Source organism: Vidua chalybeata, chromosome 6 (genome assembly GCF_026979565.1).
Source record: "Vidua chalybeata isolate OUT-0048 chromosome 6, bVidCha1 merged haplotype, whole genome shotgun sequence".
NCBI classification, from domain to species: Eukaryota; Metazoa; Chordata; class Aves; order Passeriformes; family Viduidae; genus Vidua; species Vidua chalybeata.
In genome coordinates this window covers 20228478-20247772 of record NC_071535.1, presented here as the reverse complement: position 1 = coordinate 20247772, position 19295 = coordinate 20228478, and the positions used below count along the sequence as shown (strand labels likewise).

The 19295-nt window shown below is 38.7% G+C and overlaps 1 protein-coding gene across 1 annotated transcript in view; it reads left to right on the top strand.

The window, feature by feature from the left end:
• TSHR (thyroid stimulating hormone receptor) overlaps nt 1-10292 on the top strand; it is a 45375-nt gene extending 35083 nt beyond the window's left edge. The window contains exons 8-10 of the mRNA XM_053945271.1: nt 506-583; nt 7778-7966; nt 8767-10292. Coding sequence (XP_053801246.1) covers nt 506-583; nt 7778-7966; nt 8767-10171 — 1672 coding nt within the window. The 3' untranslated portion in view covers nt 10172-10292. The remainder of the gene's footprint in view (nt 1-505; nt 584-7777; nt 7967-8766) is intronic.
• The last annotated feature ends 9003 nt before the right edge of the window (nt 10293-19295 follow it).

Sequence of the window (19295 nt, the reverse complement as noted above, 5' to 3'; positions counted from 1 at the left end):
CTTAACTTTTGGCCTGTATATAGAAACTTCCACTTGACTATGGAGATTTTAAAGCATTTAAAAATTTTATTGAACTCACAACATGGAGGAAATTGTTTTCCTGTTTGTTCATGATGTGTTCCATCATGTAATTCCCCATACCCCATTCTGATGAAAGAAAACAAGACTATTTGACATCATCCTCACACACATGTACTTGAATGTGTATGCATGTGCCCTTATGAATATGACAGTGAGAGAAAAAAATTGGAACAAAGATAATAAATAAATTAGCAAAATAAAGTATTTGTTGGGGAATTTAATTGCTTTTCAAAATGGAAAACCTGTCTTTTGTTTCTTGGGTACACAGAAAATGAAGTAATTGATTATGCTTCAATATGTGGTTGGGAGTGGATGGCCTTTATACATATTGCTTTTGTACCTCTGTGCAGGCAAGTAAACTCAAGATCTTCGGTAACCTATGGATAATTACTTCCAAATGACTGTATTCTGTTTGTTTCTGCAGCTATCTGCACAAGAACAAATACCTCAAAATTATCAATGATGATGCATTTCTGGGAGTGCACAGTGGACCAACTCTACTGTAAGTAGGTGAAAATGAACTAGAGAAAGCTTTAAAAATAATACTGTTTTAGCTTACAATTTCTTTACAACAATTAGCATCTGAGCACCAGGGACTGGAATGGCATGTTCACAAAAATAGTACCAGCAACAAAGCCTGTGCTTTAGGGAACTGATTTATGAAATGCTTACATCCTACATTACACATACTGTTCCTACCAATTATTCTTATGAAAGATTCTGTACTATAACCTGTCTTATGGCTGTACAATAATAATACAAAAGAAGGTCTCTTGTACCACACATGTAAAAAGGCAATTGAAAGAGAAGAAAAAATAATTTTAGACAAAAAAATAGTTACTTCTGATGCTCTTCTTTTTTCTCATGTTATTTGGCTTCCAGTCTGATTTTATAATCCTCCAAAGTACTTTTCACTTAAATTAGGAATCATAATGCAGAATGAAAATAAAACCTTAAAGAAGCTAAGAACTTCCAGAAGAATCACATCCCCTGTCTCAAATTGTCTAGTATGTAATGTAGTGCCTACAGCTGATCACAGGGAGAACTGAAATACTGAAGGGGGAATTTCTTCCTCCACTACAAAACCAGATGATGCTGGCAGTGCTCAGTCCATGTAAGATCAAGTTTTATTTTCTGCTCTTCAGGAAAACAGCTTAATCATAGCAGAATAACTGTATTTTTCTTGGACGGAATCCTAGCAGCTACCTGCAATAACAGAAGGTTCAGAAGTCATTCTTTTTCTTTCAGAATCTTTTCAACTCCAGAAAATCAGTCTGGCTCCAGCAGATGAGAGCCTGCAGAAGCACAGATCTTTGACTCTTGATTACTGTATTTAAAGCTGGCAGAACCTATTGTCTGGAGTTCCCTATATGCACTCTTCAGATGAGATAGGAATTTATGGTAGTTGGAATGTGTACCCCAGAAATCCTGTTTTTTTTCTGATCAGGATTTCAGCAGCAACAGCAACTTAAAGGCTGAAATACAGACCACAGACTCACCCTAATGGGGTAATGTTCCATTTTGGCTTTAAAAAAACCCAATGAGAAAGATTTAACTACAAAGAATTGTGCCTGACTATATGTATGTTGGGTGAGTTTGGCCATGGTCTCAGACCACCTAATTAAACATACTCAAGTATTGGAAAGCTAGGTAATTTTTTTTTCAAATTTTCAGTTTACACCAGCAGAGGAAGCAGGGATTGTGCTCACTGAATAGAGGAAAACAGATGTCAGCAATTCTGGTTCCTTTGTCACTGTTGTATACTCAGATGTATGTGGATGTATACACTGATTGCTCCCTTCAGCAAAATATTTTAAGAGTATGATGACAGTACATTGCTCTTCACCTCAAAATGAAACCTTGGCAAGGATTCAGCAACTCGGTGGACCTGATTTACTAAATGCGACAAGAGCTGCTGTCTAGAGCAAAAGTTCAACAGAGTATAACAAAAATACAATCAGGTTCATTATTCAATTAGCTTTTGAGCAGAGTCCAAACCCAAAATGTTACAGTCACACAAGATACATGTGAGTAGTTAATTATCTATAGGATGCAGAAATGTTCTTTAAAGCATCATTTCTCAATCTAGGAATGGTTCCTCCCATGGGACATAAGCAAGTCTTTGAGCAAGAGAAGCACTCTTTATTTTTCTGCTAATCAAACAATGCTTATTTTTAGATTTAAAAAATCTTTCAGTAGAGTTAAAATAGTATCTGTAGTTTAAGCCCACATATTATATATTTTATGCTTTACCTATTCCAGTTGTCAGAAAATTGTATATGATTAGATAAAAAATCTCAATTGTACTATGATGCTTTCAATCTCATTTTCTTAACTACCTGTCTTTTAAATTATTGCTATAACTGGATTTCATACTACAAGTGCATGCTTCCAGCAATATAAACGATTATTGATAAAAGCTATTATTACTTAGATCTAGTTCTGAAATACTGACTTTATAAAACCAACTAAGAATTAGACTGAAATATAATAACCCAGGAAAAAAGAAAAAAAAATCTGAGCAGCTGAATATCTGTTTAACACTTCTATAATATACAGTTGGTTCAGAAGATAACATCTGTGAATTCAAAAGCTATGTTTTATTCCCACATTTACCTGAACATCTCCAATGTCTCCCTAACATTCAATATAATGTGTAAATTTCAGCTGAGATAAGCAACAGCCTAGAAACACAAGAAAATATGTGAGGACAAAACAAAACCACTACCAAGTCAAAATGTTGAGATTGGTTGAGAGCACTTTGGTTCCGCCTCACAGTGTAGAACTCTACACAACCACTCCCAGTACCTGAGTGGGCTCCAGACCATGGCTACTTAAAAGCTGAAGTCTGCTCTGGCTCTAGGCTAGCTGAGAATGTTGCTCGCCTTTTCCATAATCCTGAGCATTTGACACCTTCCACAAGAGTGTGTCTGCCTGTTTCTGTCTCAACCTTGTGGGCATTTGTCAAAGGCCTTGTAGAAGTCCCAGGAGACTTTGAGCAGATCATAAGCACAACACTCAGAGTAGTTTGCAACGCAGGACTTATTTTTAAAAAAGCCCCTAACCTTCCCCAGGTATATCATAGTCAGTGGTGGCTTGTTTGCTGCCTTTCTGCAGGAGAGCAAAGCTGAAGGTTCCATGACTCTTTTACCAGTTCAATTACTTCCTCCTTCAGCTGCTTCAGAACTTTTCTGGTGAAAACCATCCAGTCCTTTTGACTTGCTATCATTCATTTTATCAGTTTCCTACCTAGCCTGTTTCATGGTCGCTTCAGTTTGAGACAGATCCTCTTGACAAGTCCATCAGACCTCTTGCCCATTCTCTTGTGTTTCTTTAAGGGTGCAAGCTACAGCTTAGCAGTGCTAGCAAAACACTCCTATGAGCAATGTAAGCACTGCTGTGTTTAAGCATCATCTTAGTTATCAATATGATTGGATGTTAATGAGACAGACATAACTGCAGTCAGTTCCCATTTTTCTCAGCAGACCAAAATCGGGACTGATCATCCTTGACTGATTGGGACTGACCATACGTGGCTGATCAGGGCTTGGTAAGAAGCAACAGGACAAGAGGAAATCACCTCAAGTTGTGCCAGGGGAGGTTTAGATTGGATATTAGGGAAAGATTTTTCACAGAAAGGCTTGTAACAGGCTGCCAGGGAAGTGGTGGAGTCACGGCCCCTTAAAGCATTCAAAAAATGTGTGCATATGGCACTTGAGAACACAGTGAACATGGCGGGTGCTAGGTTGATGCTTGGACTGATGAGCTTAAAGGTCTTTTCCAACCTTAATGATTCTATGATTCTAAACACTGGCACACAAAGATCATTCAGGAAAAAGTATCGTCTCTATGAATGCAGGCACAGATACTGTAGTCTGGACAACTCCAACTACTTGGATTCACGTGGCTCTGAGGATTAGTAATTATTTATAAATATTTTCAATCTAGTTTGAAGACAGCTGCTATGCTGCTTGAAGTAGATTGTGAATCTGATTTGATAATCATCAAGACTAGATTTGTAAGGTAAAAAAAAAATCCCTGAGAATCCCACACTTTGCTCTTGGCCAGCTGACACACACACAACAAAGTGTAGGCCCAGGTAGAATAACTAAAAAATTATCTTCCACTGGGAGACAAATTATCACCAGACTCCCAGGAGGCTTTTTGATTTGCAATAGCAGTACAGAGAGGTCACAAGACTTCTTGCTGGCAGACACCACATACCAGCAGTTTAGGGATTTCCTAAACTGGAAACTTCCCAAACTTCTGAGCCATTGTGTTTAATATAGCCCATGGATGGGACTAAATATATATTATTAGCTCTGCACCATAATTAATCCTAAATCAACAAGAACTTCAAGGCATCTGTTCCTGTAACTTTTCCCCAAGCTCCCCAGTATAAAACAGTGTTTAAAAACAAAATCTTCAATACCTGTCTGCTTAAATATACACCCATAGGCACATACACAAAAGAATTCACAGGATTTGATAAGATAGAACAGAAATGACATAGTCTTATAACTAATTCTTCCAAGCCCTTTCTTTTCACTGAACAGATGTTTCTTTTACACTTTTTAACATCACTTGGTAACACTCTGAGTTGCCACAGACTTTGCATGTTCACCTCTGCTCCCTGGGAAATTGCTTCCACATCTGGAGCCCTGCTATACCCTTCTGTGTGCAGCTCTCCTGGAGCTGCAGCTCCATTCCCTGTACATCCAGAGAAGCTCCTCTCAGCAGCTGTTTCCAAAGCACGAGCCACTGTCCCCTCCAGGTGTTCTTGCTGATGCAGACATTTCTGATGCGAATGTTACACAACCGTGAATAAAACCAAACCAAAAAGGTACATTTGTTCTTGTTACTTTTTGGCCTACATGATGAATTACAGCACTGATTTTCACAATGATGCAATTGTGTGAAAAATTATGCCTTCTCTTATTTTTAAGTCTCTTGCCTCACATTTTTAAGTGTTCCAAAACTCATCTCACAAGAGTGAATAATCATTACCAATCACCTTCTTCACAATCTGCATGGCACTATAGTCTACTACTGCTGCTTCCAGACGTAGCTTTTCCCAAGACAAAAAGTCCTCATCTGTACCTTATTACTTCACATATAAACAACTTGATACTTCTATCATCCTAGTTGCAACTTTCCATGTTCCTATTGTAACTGCATATACTATTTTTGGAACTGCAGATAATATTTCAGTTCTAGTCATACTAGATTTACAAAGTCAAGTTTTTTGCTCTATTCTATTTATTTCCCAAGAATTTTTAGCATTCTATTTTTCTTCAACATTACTAAAAGCACTGACCTGACATTTGCTGAGGACTCCAAGAACTTTCAAGAGTGCTAGCTAAATTAAACCCCACTGTCACCCATGTAAAGTTAAAATTGCTTTTTTCCTAAATGTATTTTACATTCATTAATTTTGAAGCATGTTATTTTTCTGCTCAGTCACGTACTATTGCAGAAGCCTTCTGCTTCTTTAGACAATCAGGTTTAGGTTTCACTACCTTGTATTACTTTGTGCCAGAAACAAGCTTTGTCACAGCTACTCTCACTTCCTTCCCAGACTGTTCATGAGTATTTCAGTAGCACCAGAGCCAGCCTCGCCTCTGTGGGCCCTGCTGTAATGACCTCTATATTCAGATACCAATTAACTTTCCATTCTTCCTCTAGCATGAAATCTTGTCATCTGTTCTCAGGCTTTTACCCTGCTCTTTTATTTTTCAATTAATCCAGGAGAGACATTCCCCTTGTCACATAACAGACTAGTTACCTCAACAGCCCTTGATATCTGATTTTGTCAAGGCTTGTCAGAATTCCCAACTCCTTGGACAAACAGGATCATCTTTCTCCATAAGCTTGTGCCAGTATATCTTCAAAGAACTCTTAAAGTTTGTGAGTTGTAATTTCCCTTTCAAAGAGTCTTAGCATCTCCCATCACAGAGTGTTTAACCTACCTGCAGATGGCTGCCACAACCATGAGAACTTGATGAGACCCATGAGGGTTGCTGAAAAGCCAGCCCTGTCTTGGTAAGGTCTATCCCAAGATCTAATTTACCAAGATGTAAATTTGCTGCAGAAGAAGGAAGAGCATTGCCAGCAGGTCAGGGGAGGTGATCCTGCCCCTCTACTCAGCCCTGGTGAGGCCACAGCTGGAGTGCTGTGTCCAGTTCTGGGCTCCTCAGGAGAAGAGAGACTGGGAGCTCCTGACACAGGTCCAGTGGAGAGTAACAATGATGATTAAGGGACTAGAGCATCTCTCTCACGAGGAAAGGTTCAAGGAGCTGGGCCTGTTCAGCCTTGAGAAGAAATGACTGAGAGGCAACCTCGTCATACATCTGAAAAAATGTCTTTGTTGTGAGAGTGCTCAAATGCCATAAGATGTTGCTAAAGAGGCTGTGGAGTCTCCTGACATGGAGATGCTGAGAAGTCAATGGGGAACAGCTCAGAGCAACCTGCTCCAGGTGACCCTGTTTTGATCAAGGAGATCAAACTGAATGATTTGGAAACTCAACTACTCTGTGATTCTTTAGAAGGTAAAATGATAGCAGGCAATATTCAGACTCTTCTAAGAGCCAGTTCAGGCTGTTGGTAGAAATACCTATCAAAAAAGACACCAGGAGAACAAAATATAATTTCATGTAGTTGAAATTAATTAGTTGTGACATATTAAAGAGCATATGATAGCAAGGGAGCTTTTAGAAGTGAAAAAGTCCTCCTACAAAAAGGAGCAGCATTTTCTAACTCAAAACCAAATACAAACAAACCAAAAGGAAAAAAGAAACAACAGAGCAAACCCAAATCTTGTAGACATTTAAAAGTTGTTTAAAGCATAAAATTAGTTCTAATTTCCTTTTGGGTGCAAGAAAGCAGACAGTGAGCAAGATTTCTAGAGGGATAAGAAAGTGTAGAAAAAACAGATTTATTATGAGGGTGTTCATGATAAAACAATGCTCAAACAATGAACTCTTTTTACAGATTTACTTCTTCACAGATTGTAACTCTAAAAACATCTTACCTTCAAGTGTCACTAGAAGAGGTTTTGGGACAAAGCAAAAACTGAGTAGAGAACACTAGCAGGACCAGGTGACACTCAGCTGGCAGTATGAAAGGAAAGCCACCTCCTCATCAACTGTGCATCATCTCTCTCATGAGTCCACCTCAGCAGACAAGTAGAAAGCAACAAACATAATACTCAGTTTTCTGAGAGATTCAGGATGGACTACAATAGATTTTTATTTCAGTATATAGAGAATATTCTTATAGGAATTGCAATGCTTTCTATTAAAGTGTGCCAATAGGTTAAAATTAAACCAAGGAAGTCTAAGGGAATATAACTCTTCCAATGGAAGATGTGATTTCTTTAAAGGATTTTCAAAACTGTGTGGTTGCATATGTATTTGTATCTGTTTGGCTTTAAAGGTGTAATTTTAAAAGCCATGATATTTCTTTATAATACATATTCTGTGCTAAAAGACATTAAAGACAAGAGCTTTAAAAGACAGTGAAAATCATAGAGAAATGAACAGCCTTACTTGAATTTGAATGGTATCAGAACTCAGCAAGGCAATATGAAATCCCCACCTCCTCAGGATTTTATTTTTATTATAGAATTCTATGAAACTCCTGGAGAACAGTAACAATCTGAAAAAAAATCTGATCTAGTCATCTTTTTCTTTCTTAGGGACATCTCCAGAACAGCTGTTGCCAACCTTCCAGCCAAAGGATTGGAAAGCCTAAAAGAACTAATGGCCAAAAATACGTGGAATTTAAAGAAATTACCAGCTGTAAAGGTATTTCTTCAGCTAATGCGAGCTGACCTATCATACCCAAGTCACTGCTGTGCTTTCAAGAGCTGGAAAAAAAAAAGTGGGTGAGTTTCACTAACTGGCATTTATTTTTTAAATATATCAGTAAAGACAATGTTGATAAAAATATATCTATTGGCACTTTTGTAACAATTTTTTCTAGGTATAGACAATGTTCTTTGAAAGAGGTTAAAATTGCAAACTGGCAGAAGAATTTTAAAGACCTTTTGCAGCAGTTCCTCCTCTTGTTGAGCCCAGAATTAAAATGAAAGAAAAAAAAAGGGTAATGTGCTACAGCAAGGCCTGGAAATAAAGTGTTGGAGAGGTTATAGCCTCAAGTCTCATGTTTTCTAACTGAACAGCTGTTAACTACTGAAATTTTTTTGACTGCAAATACTGCTGCATCACACCATAAGGTACAGAATTCCAAACTGCTGCACTGCTAGTTAGCTGAAAAGAAGCTACTGAACAGAATCTAGACTGATGGAAGTTTCTGGGAGAAATTGAATAGTGAGCAACAGTGAAAAATAAAGTAATATTTTATGTATTATCCAAGAAGTTATAAACAGCAGATAAATGTCTTCTTACCTACTAAGAATGTAGATCTCAAAAAAGAAGATCGATTATGGCTGTCAAACAGGTGAAATTACTACTGGGGATAAAATTAAAAATACATTTAAATAAAATTAACCGAGAAAAGCTATCGTACGTTTTATGGTCTGTTAACAAAAATATATCCAATCACATTTTTATAGGCACATTTTCATTCAGGATGAATTGTTTTTTGAAACATTCCCTTTGTTCACATGCTGTGCACCAGTCAGACTGTAAATGCCAGCAGTGATTTCCCCCTGTACTCTTTCAGGATCCTGGAGTACTTGATGTGTAACCAGAGTAGCCACAGCTTTCATAAGAGATCAGTCAAGAGTCTCAGAAACCCATTTTACGAAGATTATGCAGAAGAATACACAGACCACACTAATGCTGTGTATGACACAAACACCAAGTTCACAAGCTTTCATGAAAATCCCCATTATTACATTTTTTTGGAAGAGCGTGGAGAAGGAAATCTTGGCTTTGGCAAAGAGCTCAAGAACCCTCAAATGGAAGATGTCCAGACCTTTGACAGTCATTATGACTATCCTGTCTGTGGAGGCAATGAAGACGTAATATGCACGCCAGAGCCTGATGAGTTTAATCCCTGTGAGGATATAATGGGATATCAGTTTCTGAGGATTGTGGTGTGGTTTGTGAACTTGTTTGCCATCCTAGGCAACATTTTTGTCCTTTTCATCCTTCTCACGAGTCATTATAAACTGACTGTACCTCGCTTTTTGATGTGTAACTTGGCCTTTGCTGACTTTTGCATGGGGTTATACCTCCTTCTGATCGCTTCAGTGGATCTCTACACCAGGTCAGAGTACTATAATCATGCCATAGAGTGGCAGACCGGGCCTGGCTGCAACACAGCCGGGTTTTTCACGGTCTTTGCCAGTGAACTTTCTGTGTACACCCTGACTGTGATCACCCTGGAGCGCTGGTATGCCATCACCTTCGCCATGCGGCCCGACCGGAAGATTCGCCTGCGGCACGCCGTGCTCATCATGCTGGGAGGGTGGCTCTCCTGCATCCTGCTCGCCCTTTTGCCACTGCTTGGTGTCAGCAGCTACAGCAAAGTCAGCATCTGCCTGCCTATGGATACTGAAACACCAGTGGCTGAAGCCTACATTGTCTTCGTTTTAATGTGTAACATTATTGCTTTTGTCATCATTTGCGCCTGCTACATAAAAATCTACACGACTGTGCGAAACCCCCAGTACAAGTCAGGGGACAAAGACACCAAAATTGCCAAGCGGATGGCTATGCTGATTTTCACAGACTTTCTGTGCATGGCTCCCATCTCTTTCCATGCTTTATCTGCCATTATGAACAAACCATTGATAACTGTCTCCAATTCCAAGATTTTGTTGGTACTTTTCTACCCACTCAATTCTTGTGCCAACCCCTTTCTTTATGCTATTTTCACCAAAGCTTTCCGCAGAGATGTGTTTATCCTGCTAAGCAAGTTTGGTATATGTGAGCATCAGGCTCAAGTCTACAGAGGTCAGACAGTCTCAGCCAAAAACAGCAGTGGGTCTTATGGGCAAAGAATCAGCCGAGGGATAGGTCAGGTTCTTACAAGCATTCAAGACCCAGTCAATGATTACCTTCCTGCTGTGACAATGCAGAACCAAATTCTCATGGAAGAATGCAAGCAAACTGAGCTCTAACATCTCAAAGTATCACAGCCAAAACCTGGTCAAGAGGTGATTGTGCATACAGTGAATCAAGTGAGAAGATAATATTGTCCATATCCTTTTCCCCTAGGTTAGGCTTTGCTATAGCTGAAAGTATCTCTGGAGTGGTCTTCTTTCACACAAACCACTTATTTGTACCTCTTATCAGTGGAGGGCAAAACACATAGTCCTGTTGATAATTCTAGAAGTAGATGTGAATGCTTACCTAAATAGGAAGATTATATATATATATATTTTACTCTCATCTTAAAAAAAAAATAAGAAGCCCAACAGTAAGACTTGGGGGTAGTTATATGACTGAAAAAAATGGACAAAATTGGATAATTAAAATAATATTTGAAAAAAAAAAAAGGTTGAAGCTCTCAGACATCTACATGTTAAAAGGTTGGGGTTTTTTTCTAACAGCAAATTTCTAAAACTTCCACCAGGCCTAAAAATGGAACAGATTTCTTGTCATTCTGTCATCCTGACCTGAAACAAATCTAGTCTTTTGTTTGCTGTTCTTGGTTTAGTTTGGTGAGGTGGGAAAACTAGCTTCATACTGCCTTTTAGTGGTAAAAGGCAAATTATCACTGATTTGGCAGCTGCTCGTAAGACATCAGGTAATGTTTCTACATTAGGGCATTTGTGTCCATTACTATCACTCTCTCACTTTTTAATAAATCTATTTAGGAGCTGGTTTATTTGAATTTGTTTTGAAGACCAGGCTACCCAGTCAAGTTAATGATGGTTGTTTGGGTTTTTTTGGATGACTGATCCAGTTGTTACCGTATTTCAGTGCTGTTTTTTGTGAGCATATTTATTGCTCTGAACACCCTGCAATTCCTGCTTTCTTACCACTTCTGCTGCCTCTACTTACCTCTCTCTCACAAGGTAGAACTTTCCTTTTAGCACTTTCTATGCTGAGCTGCCTCAAACCTCAACTTAGACCAAGGGAGTGGATCACACCTTTAGGTTCCTTCATGCCGTACAGTTTATTGCATTGAAGGCTGACTTCTAGCTCCTCCAATGTGCTTTAAGAACATCTATCTTGTAGTGAGATCTGTTATCTCACCTTCGTAATGTTGGCAGCACGACTACAAGAATCACATAGTTATCCTCTGGCTGACCACAGGCTGGCTGTGGCTGGGACATATGCTCTCCACAGTGTGCTTAAGGACATCTATGCTCAGACACAAGGAACAACCCCCAGTATAAGCATTAAAGCATCCTTCTGCCCTGCCTGCTGCTAGATGGGGGCAGACCAAGGTCAAGCTTGGCTGTGCTCAGCTCATTCATACACCACAAACAAATGAATGGAGGCTTGGCCCTCCATCTCCTGCAGACATGAGGACTCGGGGTTAGGAGCTGCTCTGCACCAGCTGCATCAACACTTGAGTGGCCTGAGTTCCTGGCTTTGCTGGCAGGATCACACCTGGTCCCAGCCAGCTCCACAGACTGGCTCTGCAGAACTGCTGCCAAGGTTACCATGGATCACTTCACTCATCTATTTGAAAGCCTTGGCATAAGAATGGAAAATATTGTGTGAATATTTGCCTTCAGGTAGGTATCTTTAAATTAATTTTGTAATAGCTATGCTGGTTTTCATGGAATTATAGTCTTTGAGGAACTATAATTAAATTGATCAGACAATAGTAAGGGCTTATATAATGTGATCTACTAGTATCCAAAAAAACCATATTGGTAGAGCCCTTTGAACTGCTGGCTACTACAGCTGGAAACTGAGTGATTGCAAATGCCATGTATATACTCTATTTTATTCTGTATTTTCCAAATATTTAAAACTCAATTTGATTTTGTATTACTGATTATAAATGAAGGCTGCTTCAATGAGCAGAAGCAAGGGCCTAGATTCATGAATTCCATGAGATGGTCTTACAGAAAATAAATAACCTATCAATGTTAATGCCATTTAAAAAATCTACAATATTGCATTATAGACTAATTTAGCTACTTATTTTGGGGGAGAGGCCTGTTTCCATTTTAGGTTGATTCTCAGCAAACTCTGAAAGCAAAACTGCTGAAATCCACGCAAATAATAACTTATTACCTCCTCTTCTGTAATCTGGAGTCACCTATTGTTACATCAGAAACAAAGACAGCTTCTTAAGTGCGCAGATCAGCAAAATTCCTTCCTCTTGAAACAGCTGCATTTGTAATGCTCTGGCCATATGTCCAAGAGTCCCATACAAACATGGGACTTTTCAGATGCAACACACCACCTGCCAGGTTCTGCCACCCTTCTGATACTGGAATAACCTTTAAAGGGAGAAACAGTTTCCTGAGTGCCTTTATTTAGTATCTCAGCAGCAGCAAAGACAATCAAGCTCTAATGGACATTCATCCTACAGACTTCACAGACACTAGTGTACCAGTGGAAAAGAAAATCTAATCTTAAATCATATTCTTTTTCAGAAAGAAAGACGAAATTAAAATTTATGTTAAAAGTGTTTTCAAAAATAACATGGATCTAAAACCAGAACATTTCTTTCACAGAAACTAGTAGGACTTCAGAAAGATGTGGTTTGTTGGACTGGTATAGGTTGTTTGTAAACTAATGCAGCTGTTTGCTGTTACTAATAGATGACAGATATATTTACATGTTGTTGAACTTTTCTGTCTCTCATTATTGCATATACATTATGCCTGTTAAAAGAATTCTGAGATACTGCGTTTAGCAACAAAGGTTGATATTTCCAGTTTGTCTTGCATAGTCCTTCTTGAATTTAACTTGGTAAAAAATATTTCAGAAGCTCTTGGAAAGGTACAGGCAAATAGAATTTAAATAATTTATTTGCTAGATCTTTTCTTGCAGGTATTCTCTTCCATTCCTGCTCTGATCAATTCCTTGAGCCATTTTTGGGTTTGCGCACACCTTTATGTAATACTTGCTATTTTAAATCCGTCTCAGCAAGCTGTATGATTTTTGGCATTTAGTATGTATGTTCTCTAGAATACTTCAGGAATAATGCAAAGCATGGGAATAAAATGTTTTGTTTGAAATTGGAAGAGGCTCAACAAGTTTTCTTGGGAAATTTTAAAATATTTTTCCTATAAAATAAGTTAATACTATTTATTTTGCATTGAACTTCATTGTTCTGCTTGGCTGACCTATCCCATGATACACTGTCTGATGCAGGTTTGGGGGCTTTTAGCTCCATCACAGGCTGTGAAAGGGATGTCCTAAATGGCCATCTCAGACAGTGCAGTAGGGATAGAAAGGAACGGCAGTAGTACTCCTGAGCTCAGGGGTTCCACAACCATCATTCATTACATCCGAGATAACCTGAAAGAAAAAAAAGCTGTAAAGTTGAAATGGGGCCTTAGTTATGAACACTTGGAACTTTCTCTGAGCAATTTAATGGCTTCAGGTGACTTTTGGTAGTCTCTTCTCTCTCCAACAGAGAGATGTGGGTTTTTTATAGAGCAGGTATTGGTTCTAGTTGACATCATCTGCAACAGGTCAGCTATAGTCAAAGGGCACACCCTGCCCTGCTATAGGTGTTTGGATTCTGAAAATAGCACAAGCAAAGATAAATTTCACATCACTACCACAGCATTTTGGTTTATTAACATAAATGCCCTCTTGCTTCCTTTCTTGTGGGATAAATAAAGTATTAATGCTCTCATTACAGGAAAATCTGTACCAAAAAATCTCCTTAGAAAGAGAAGCTTGATTTGAGTAGAAGCCCTATGCATATGTGTTAATATGAACCAAACCTTCCCTCCCAGGCTGTTTGGGAAGGCTGATGGGCAATAGCAGCATAATCTGTATTGTTCTTCTAACAGATGCCAGGCAACTGCACTCTAAAACCACTCAGTAATCAAATGGTCTTTGGGTTGCTGTTAAAATTGGACAGTGAGGCACAAAATTAGTTGGATATTATGCCTTTCCCTTAGGCACTCCCTCCTTTGTAGGTATTCTGAAAACATGACATTATACTGCACTTACATGTAGGCTTTGTGGACTAAGGCAGGAGACGCTGAAGGGCCCTCATCATGCCCTGGAACAGAAGATGGTTAAGAGGTCTTGGTGACGCACACCGGGAGATTCTGACATCATCGTCAACCTAGAATTCAATGCATCTCCATTAAGCTGGAATACTTTTCATCTGTTTAGTCACTTCCATCTCACCGGACTAATTTTTGTGTGACTGGAAATCATGATGTGAAAGTAAACAAATGAAGGCTCTATGAGGTCAATGCACAGAGTATTTAATCAGAACCCATCAGCTCTAACTTCCTATTCCCATTCCACACCTGACCCCCTGTGCCCCCCTGTACACACATTGGTATGAATTTCTAGGTTCTCAGATAGGATATCAGTGCTGTGTAGTTTTGTAACTGCCTGGACTTAGTTTCCACTCTGAATACATTGGGTAACTATTCCAAAATGTGGAAAAGTCTTATGAACTGTAGCACCTGACTTGGACCTCATTGGGACCCTCCTGAACTTACTCCTTTCAAGAGTTTAACTTCTGTGGGATTAATATCAACAAGTTGAATCTTACCCCACCTTTTTGTGAGGACTTTTCTGTGAGGTCTCGATTATATGCAACGCCAGGGCTTGTCCTTGTGACCATCTCAAGTCATATCCTTGCTGCTGCACACCTGTGCAGTTCCACTGAAGCTCGTGAAGCTTTGATAACGGGTTCAAGGAGAAGGAACCCACAAATTTTGGTTCTTAGCTATTCAATATGCAGCTGCAATGAGGAATATCCTTTGGGTTAGTTCTCTTCTCTCTTAAGGAAAGAAATACGTTGTGAACATCAACTTCATTAACAACCCATATCTAAGAGCTCACTAAACAGTCATTAGAAAGTGACTGAAACTATTGGATTGTTACTCACATATATACTGTGATACTTTTTATAAGACCTACTTTGCTGTCTGGAAGAGCCTCTCTTTCAAACACTGAGACTGATAACTGACTGGACTGCCAAACCCATGCTGGCTGTCTCACAGCTTCAGCTGAAATGACAGTGGCTTTTCTTTGAAAAGTGAAGAAAAACTGCAGTACTTATGTCTTTTATGAAGGCAAAGCTGCAACAAATTAAACCAGAGCAGTAACATGAGTTTTAACAAAAACCTTCCCACTGGAGTCTCTGCAGAGATGCAGAGGTAACACTGCAGAGGTGTTACCTATATGTCTGTCTTCCTCATGGCCTGCTGCTGACATATGCAGGATAGCACTGAAATACCAAGCAGCACTAAAGCTGTATTTGTGCTGGTTTCAGTCTGACTGTAGTAAGAATTCCCTAAATTATATGTGGATTACTGCTGCTGCCTAGAGGGAGCTGTGGAAACAACAAATTAATTCTCTTTTAGCCAGCAACAGATTTCCAATTAAACCCTGCAATGGTCAGTATAAAGCAGCATGAAATGTCCAGAAGGGAAAAAAAAAGAGGTTTTCAATTCATACATACACTTCTCCTTTGACATGAAAGTAAGCTTGCAATCTCTCCTTGATTTTTGTTTTTTTTTTTTTAAGGGGTGGCTACATTATTTTATCTTTTCCTCTGTACTGTTTCCTCTTTCCAGTTTCTTTTTACATCTCCTTCCTCTGCTATTGGAAAACGTCACACTCTATTTTAAGAATTACTTTATGTTTCCCACCTGCTCTCTGAAGTGATTTAGGCTACCTGGCAACACAGGAACCTCTGAGAAAAATAACAAAGTAGTTTAAGGACAAGAAATCATTTATGACAGAAAATGAAAGCTAAAAGATACTCTGAACAAAGATTATTAGTAATTTGATCTGGTAAATTTAAGAACTGCTCTACTTTCTCTCTGTGTACTCCCAAAACCAACTTCAGTGATACATGCAAAAACATCTGTGATAGGAATATACTTCACCTTTAAGCTACCTGATTTTTAATACCAGTATCACCATTATGCTTAACAAGGCCTTTGTCAACTCTTTAAACATATAGGGAATTTCACTAGATGCTGATTTAGTGTTTTAAGACTGAAACTACTTATTAAAATCAGACAGACAAATTCAGCCCACAAAAACTAGGATGTCAGAAATATTATTCCCAGCACCAATGCTTTTTCTTCATTAAAACCACGAACAAAGTGAGCTCAGGAGGAAAGGGCTTCCATCCTGCAACAATTTGAATTTTCTGAAACAAAAGGCAATCTGTGCCAAAACAAACCTACAAGCAGTATTCTCAGCGAGTGAATTTTGCAATAAATCCTTTTTAGAAATGCTGTACTGCCCGTAACACTTTGTTTCCCAGAATACATTACCTGTTGGAACCAGACAGCCCACCTAGAGTCAGCCAGTTGTTTCTCCGAGGGGAAAAGCCTCTATGAAATACTCAGATGCTGGTACAGCAGGACATATGAGAAGCCCTATCTGCAGGGGGCTCACAGCAGGATTCCTAGGAGAAATGGGAAAAATCAGGCAGCCAAGAGCCTAAGCAGAAAGGACTGCCTTCCTTATTTTGCTGGTCAAAATGGTTTTCCCCATCACAAGCAAGGAGGGCTGTTCTTTACCTTGACATTAAATCCAGCAGCTCCAGTACTCGTAAAGCAGTGTCCAGACTCTCCTGGGATTCCAACTGTCTAAATGTTCCAGACATTTAGATGGATTTTTCCACAACACTGTCTCCTTCGTTTGGTTCCTCTAGCAAAGGAAAAACATTTCTACCTTGACAGAATCACACATCCCCATGAAACATTTTTTGCTGTTACGAGATTATTTATTATTTTTACAATTTAATGACAGTCCTTGTTTTGGATTTGCTACTGAAATATACTTATCCAAATTAAACACCATGCTTTCAATTTCAGTAAATTTTTATTCACCAAATTGAACTAAAAAGGAAAACAAAAACTAGAAGTATTTTTTAAACAGCTATCATTAAAAAGCATATTAAAATAGCAGTTCATGAATATCTATCTTCAGAGAGCAGTTTTTGACCTATGGAATTGAATGGGCAATTCAGAATAATTTGTAATATAAAGCACTATTTACATTTATTCTTTCTCCATATTATCTTTTTCAGATAACCCCTCTTTCAGGTCACACAAGGGTATACACATTTATACTATGTAAAAAAGTGTAATTACATAGGCACTTCACACAAAAATAACTGGGAAAGTCTTCACTCTAAAGAAAAAAATTGTCCTAAACAAAATTTTCTTAATGTTATATATCCACACTGAAAGTCAAACGTGGTTCAACTGCAGTTCATCTGAGTGTACTACAGATGTCCTTACCTCTGAAAGGATTAGATTTTGACATAATCCCATTAGCGGTAAAGTACTGAAATCTGCTCTGAAAACAAGGGGCATGTCTTTAACAGAGTATTTTACAAACAGAAATCTGCATTAGAAAAAACAATACACACTCAAAAGCTGATGCAGTTTAAGACAAGTTGTAAGGAATAATGTATAGTTGAAAATAAATGAGGATATACCAAAAGGTATGCTAATATCCCAAGATTCTTATCCTCTCATACCTCTGCAATTACAATAATTAAGCCACATAAAAATCAGAGAAGGAAATGATGTGTTTTTAAATATACTTGATTTTGCAAAAAAAGAAATAATTTAAATACTTTGCTCAGCCACAGCTGGGAGAACACAATTAACATTCAATTAATAACAATAACACTCTCATATTTTCTCTCACAGATGAAATCTAGCTTTTTTTGTGTTTTAACTTAAATTTGCTACTAATTTGTCAGCATTCTGCTTTGCCTCCTCTTTTATCAGGGTACTTTTGAAAACCTTTTGGCCAAAACAACAGGCCATTTTTCTGATCTGTTTGTTTCTTATGTGGTATGCAAGCTACAACAGCTTGATCTCTTTTGGAAAAACACTGGATTTTTTAATAGTAAATAGTTATTTATCCAGAATCAACTCCAACTCCCTTTCAAGTAAGGCAAATTTTATGAAAAAAGCAGTATTGTGTGTTTTTTTAGATTTCCTTAAGTGTTGAGAGCTAGAGAGCAAAGAGGAGTATTGGGGGGGCAGAGGAGGGGGGTCCATCCTTGAACACTAGGGGAAAAAAACTAAACACCACCACTCCTCATGAGGCTTGGTTTGCTATACATTGACTCCACTGTAGATAAAAAATTACTTCAAAATCCTCACATTCCAAAGTACACCACCCATACAGGCAGTATAGTCTACACTTATTTTCTTCCTAATTATTTTAGAGTTTCAAGTTCAAAATTTAGATTTAAAAATAAATCACAAGTCATGTCTCAAGATACTGCTTTTATACAGGAACTTAAAAGATGTCACCTGCTTACGCCAGAAAGCAATTCTGTCAGATTAGATTAACTGATGAAGACAAAAGCTTATGGACTGGCCACTTATCATCCAAGAACTCTGCATTTTACTTCTCGGTATTTTCTCACATTTCCACGTACAGGACTAATATTAAAATATAGATATAGAATCAATAAGATATAGAAGAAGAAGATATAGATATTGATATATATCTATATCAAGAAGATATAGATATTGATATAGAATCAATAGGGTTGGAAGGTACCTCTGGAAAGCCTCCAGTCCAACTCTCCTGCCAGGCAGTGTCAGCTGGAGCAGGTGATACAGAACTAATCCAGGTGGGTTTTGAATTTCTCCAGATGGGGAGACTCTACAACCTCCGTGGGCAGCCTGTGCCAGTGCTCTGCTACCCTCACTGTAAAGAAGCTCTTCCTCCTGTTAAGGTGTTTGCCCATTGCTCCTCTTCCCCTTGGCTGGGCATCACTGGCACCATCCTCTTGACACCCGTGTTTGAGGTATTTATATGCAGTAATGACACCCCCTCTCAGTCTTCTCCAAACTAATCGCCTGAGAGCCCAGCTCCCAGTCTCTCCTAAGAAAGATACACCAATCCCTTGGCCATCTTTTTGGCCCTTTGCTGGACCTCCTCCAGTAGCTCCTTGTCCTTCTTGTATTGGGGAGCCCACAACTGGACATGACACTCCAGATGTGGCCTCACCAGGGCTGAGCAGAGGGGGAGGATCACCTCCCTCAACTCACTGTTCCAATGCACCTCAGGATACCACTCGCCTTAATACAAAGTTGTGTAACCAATCTTACCTCAACACCTAAGCCTTAGGTTACCACAGGG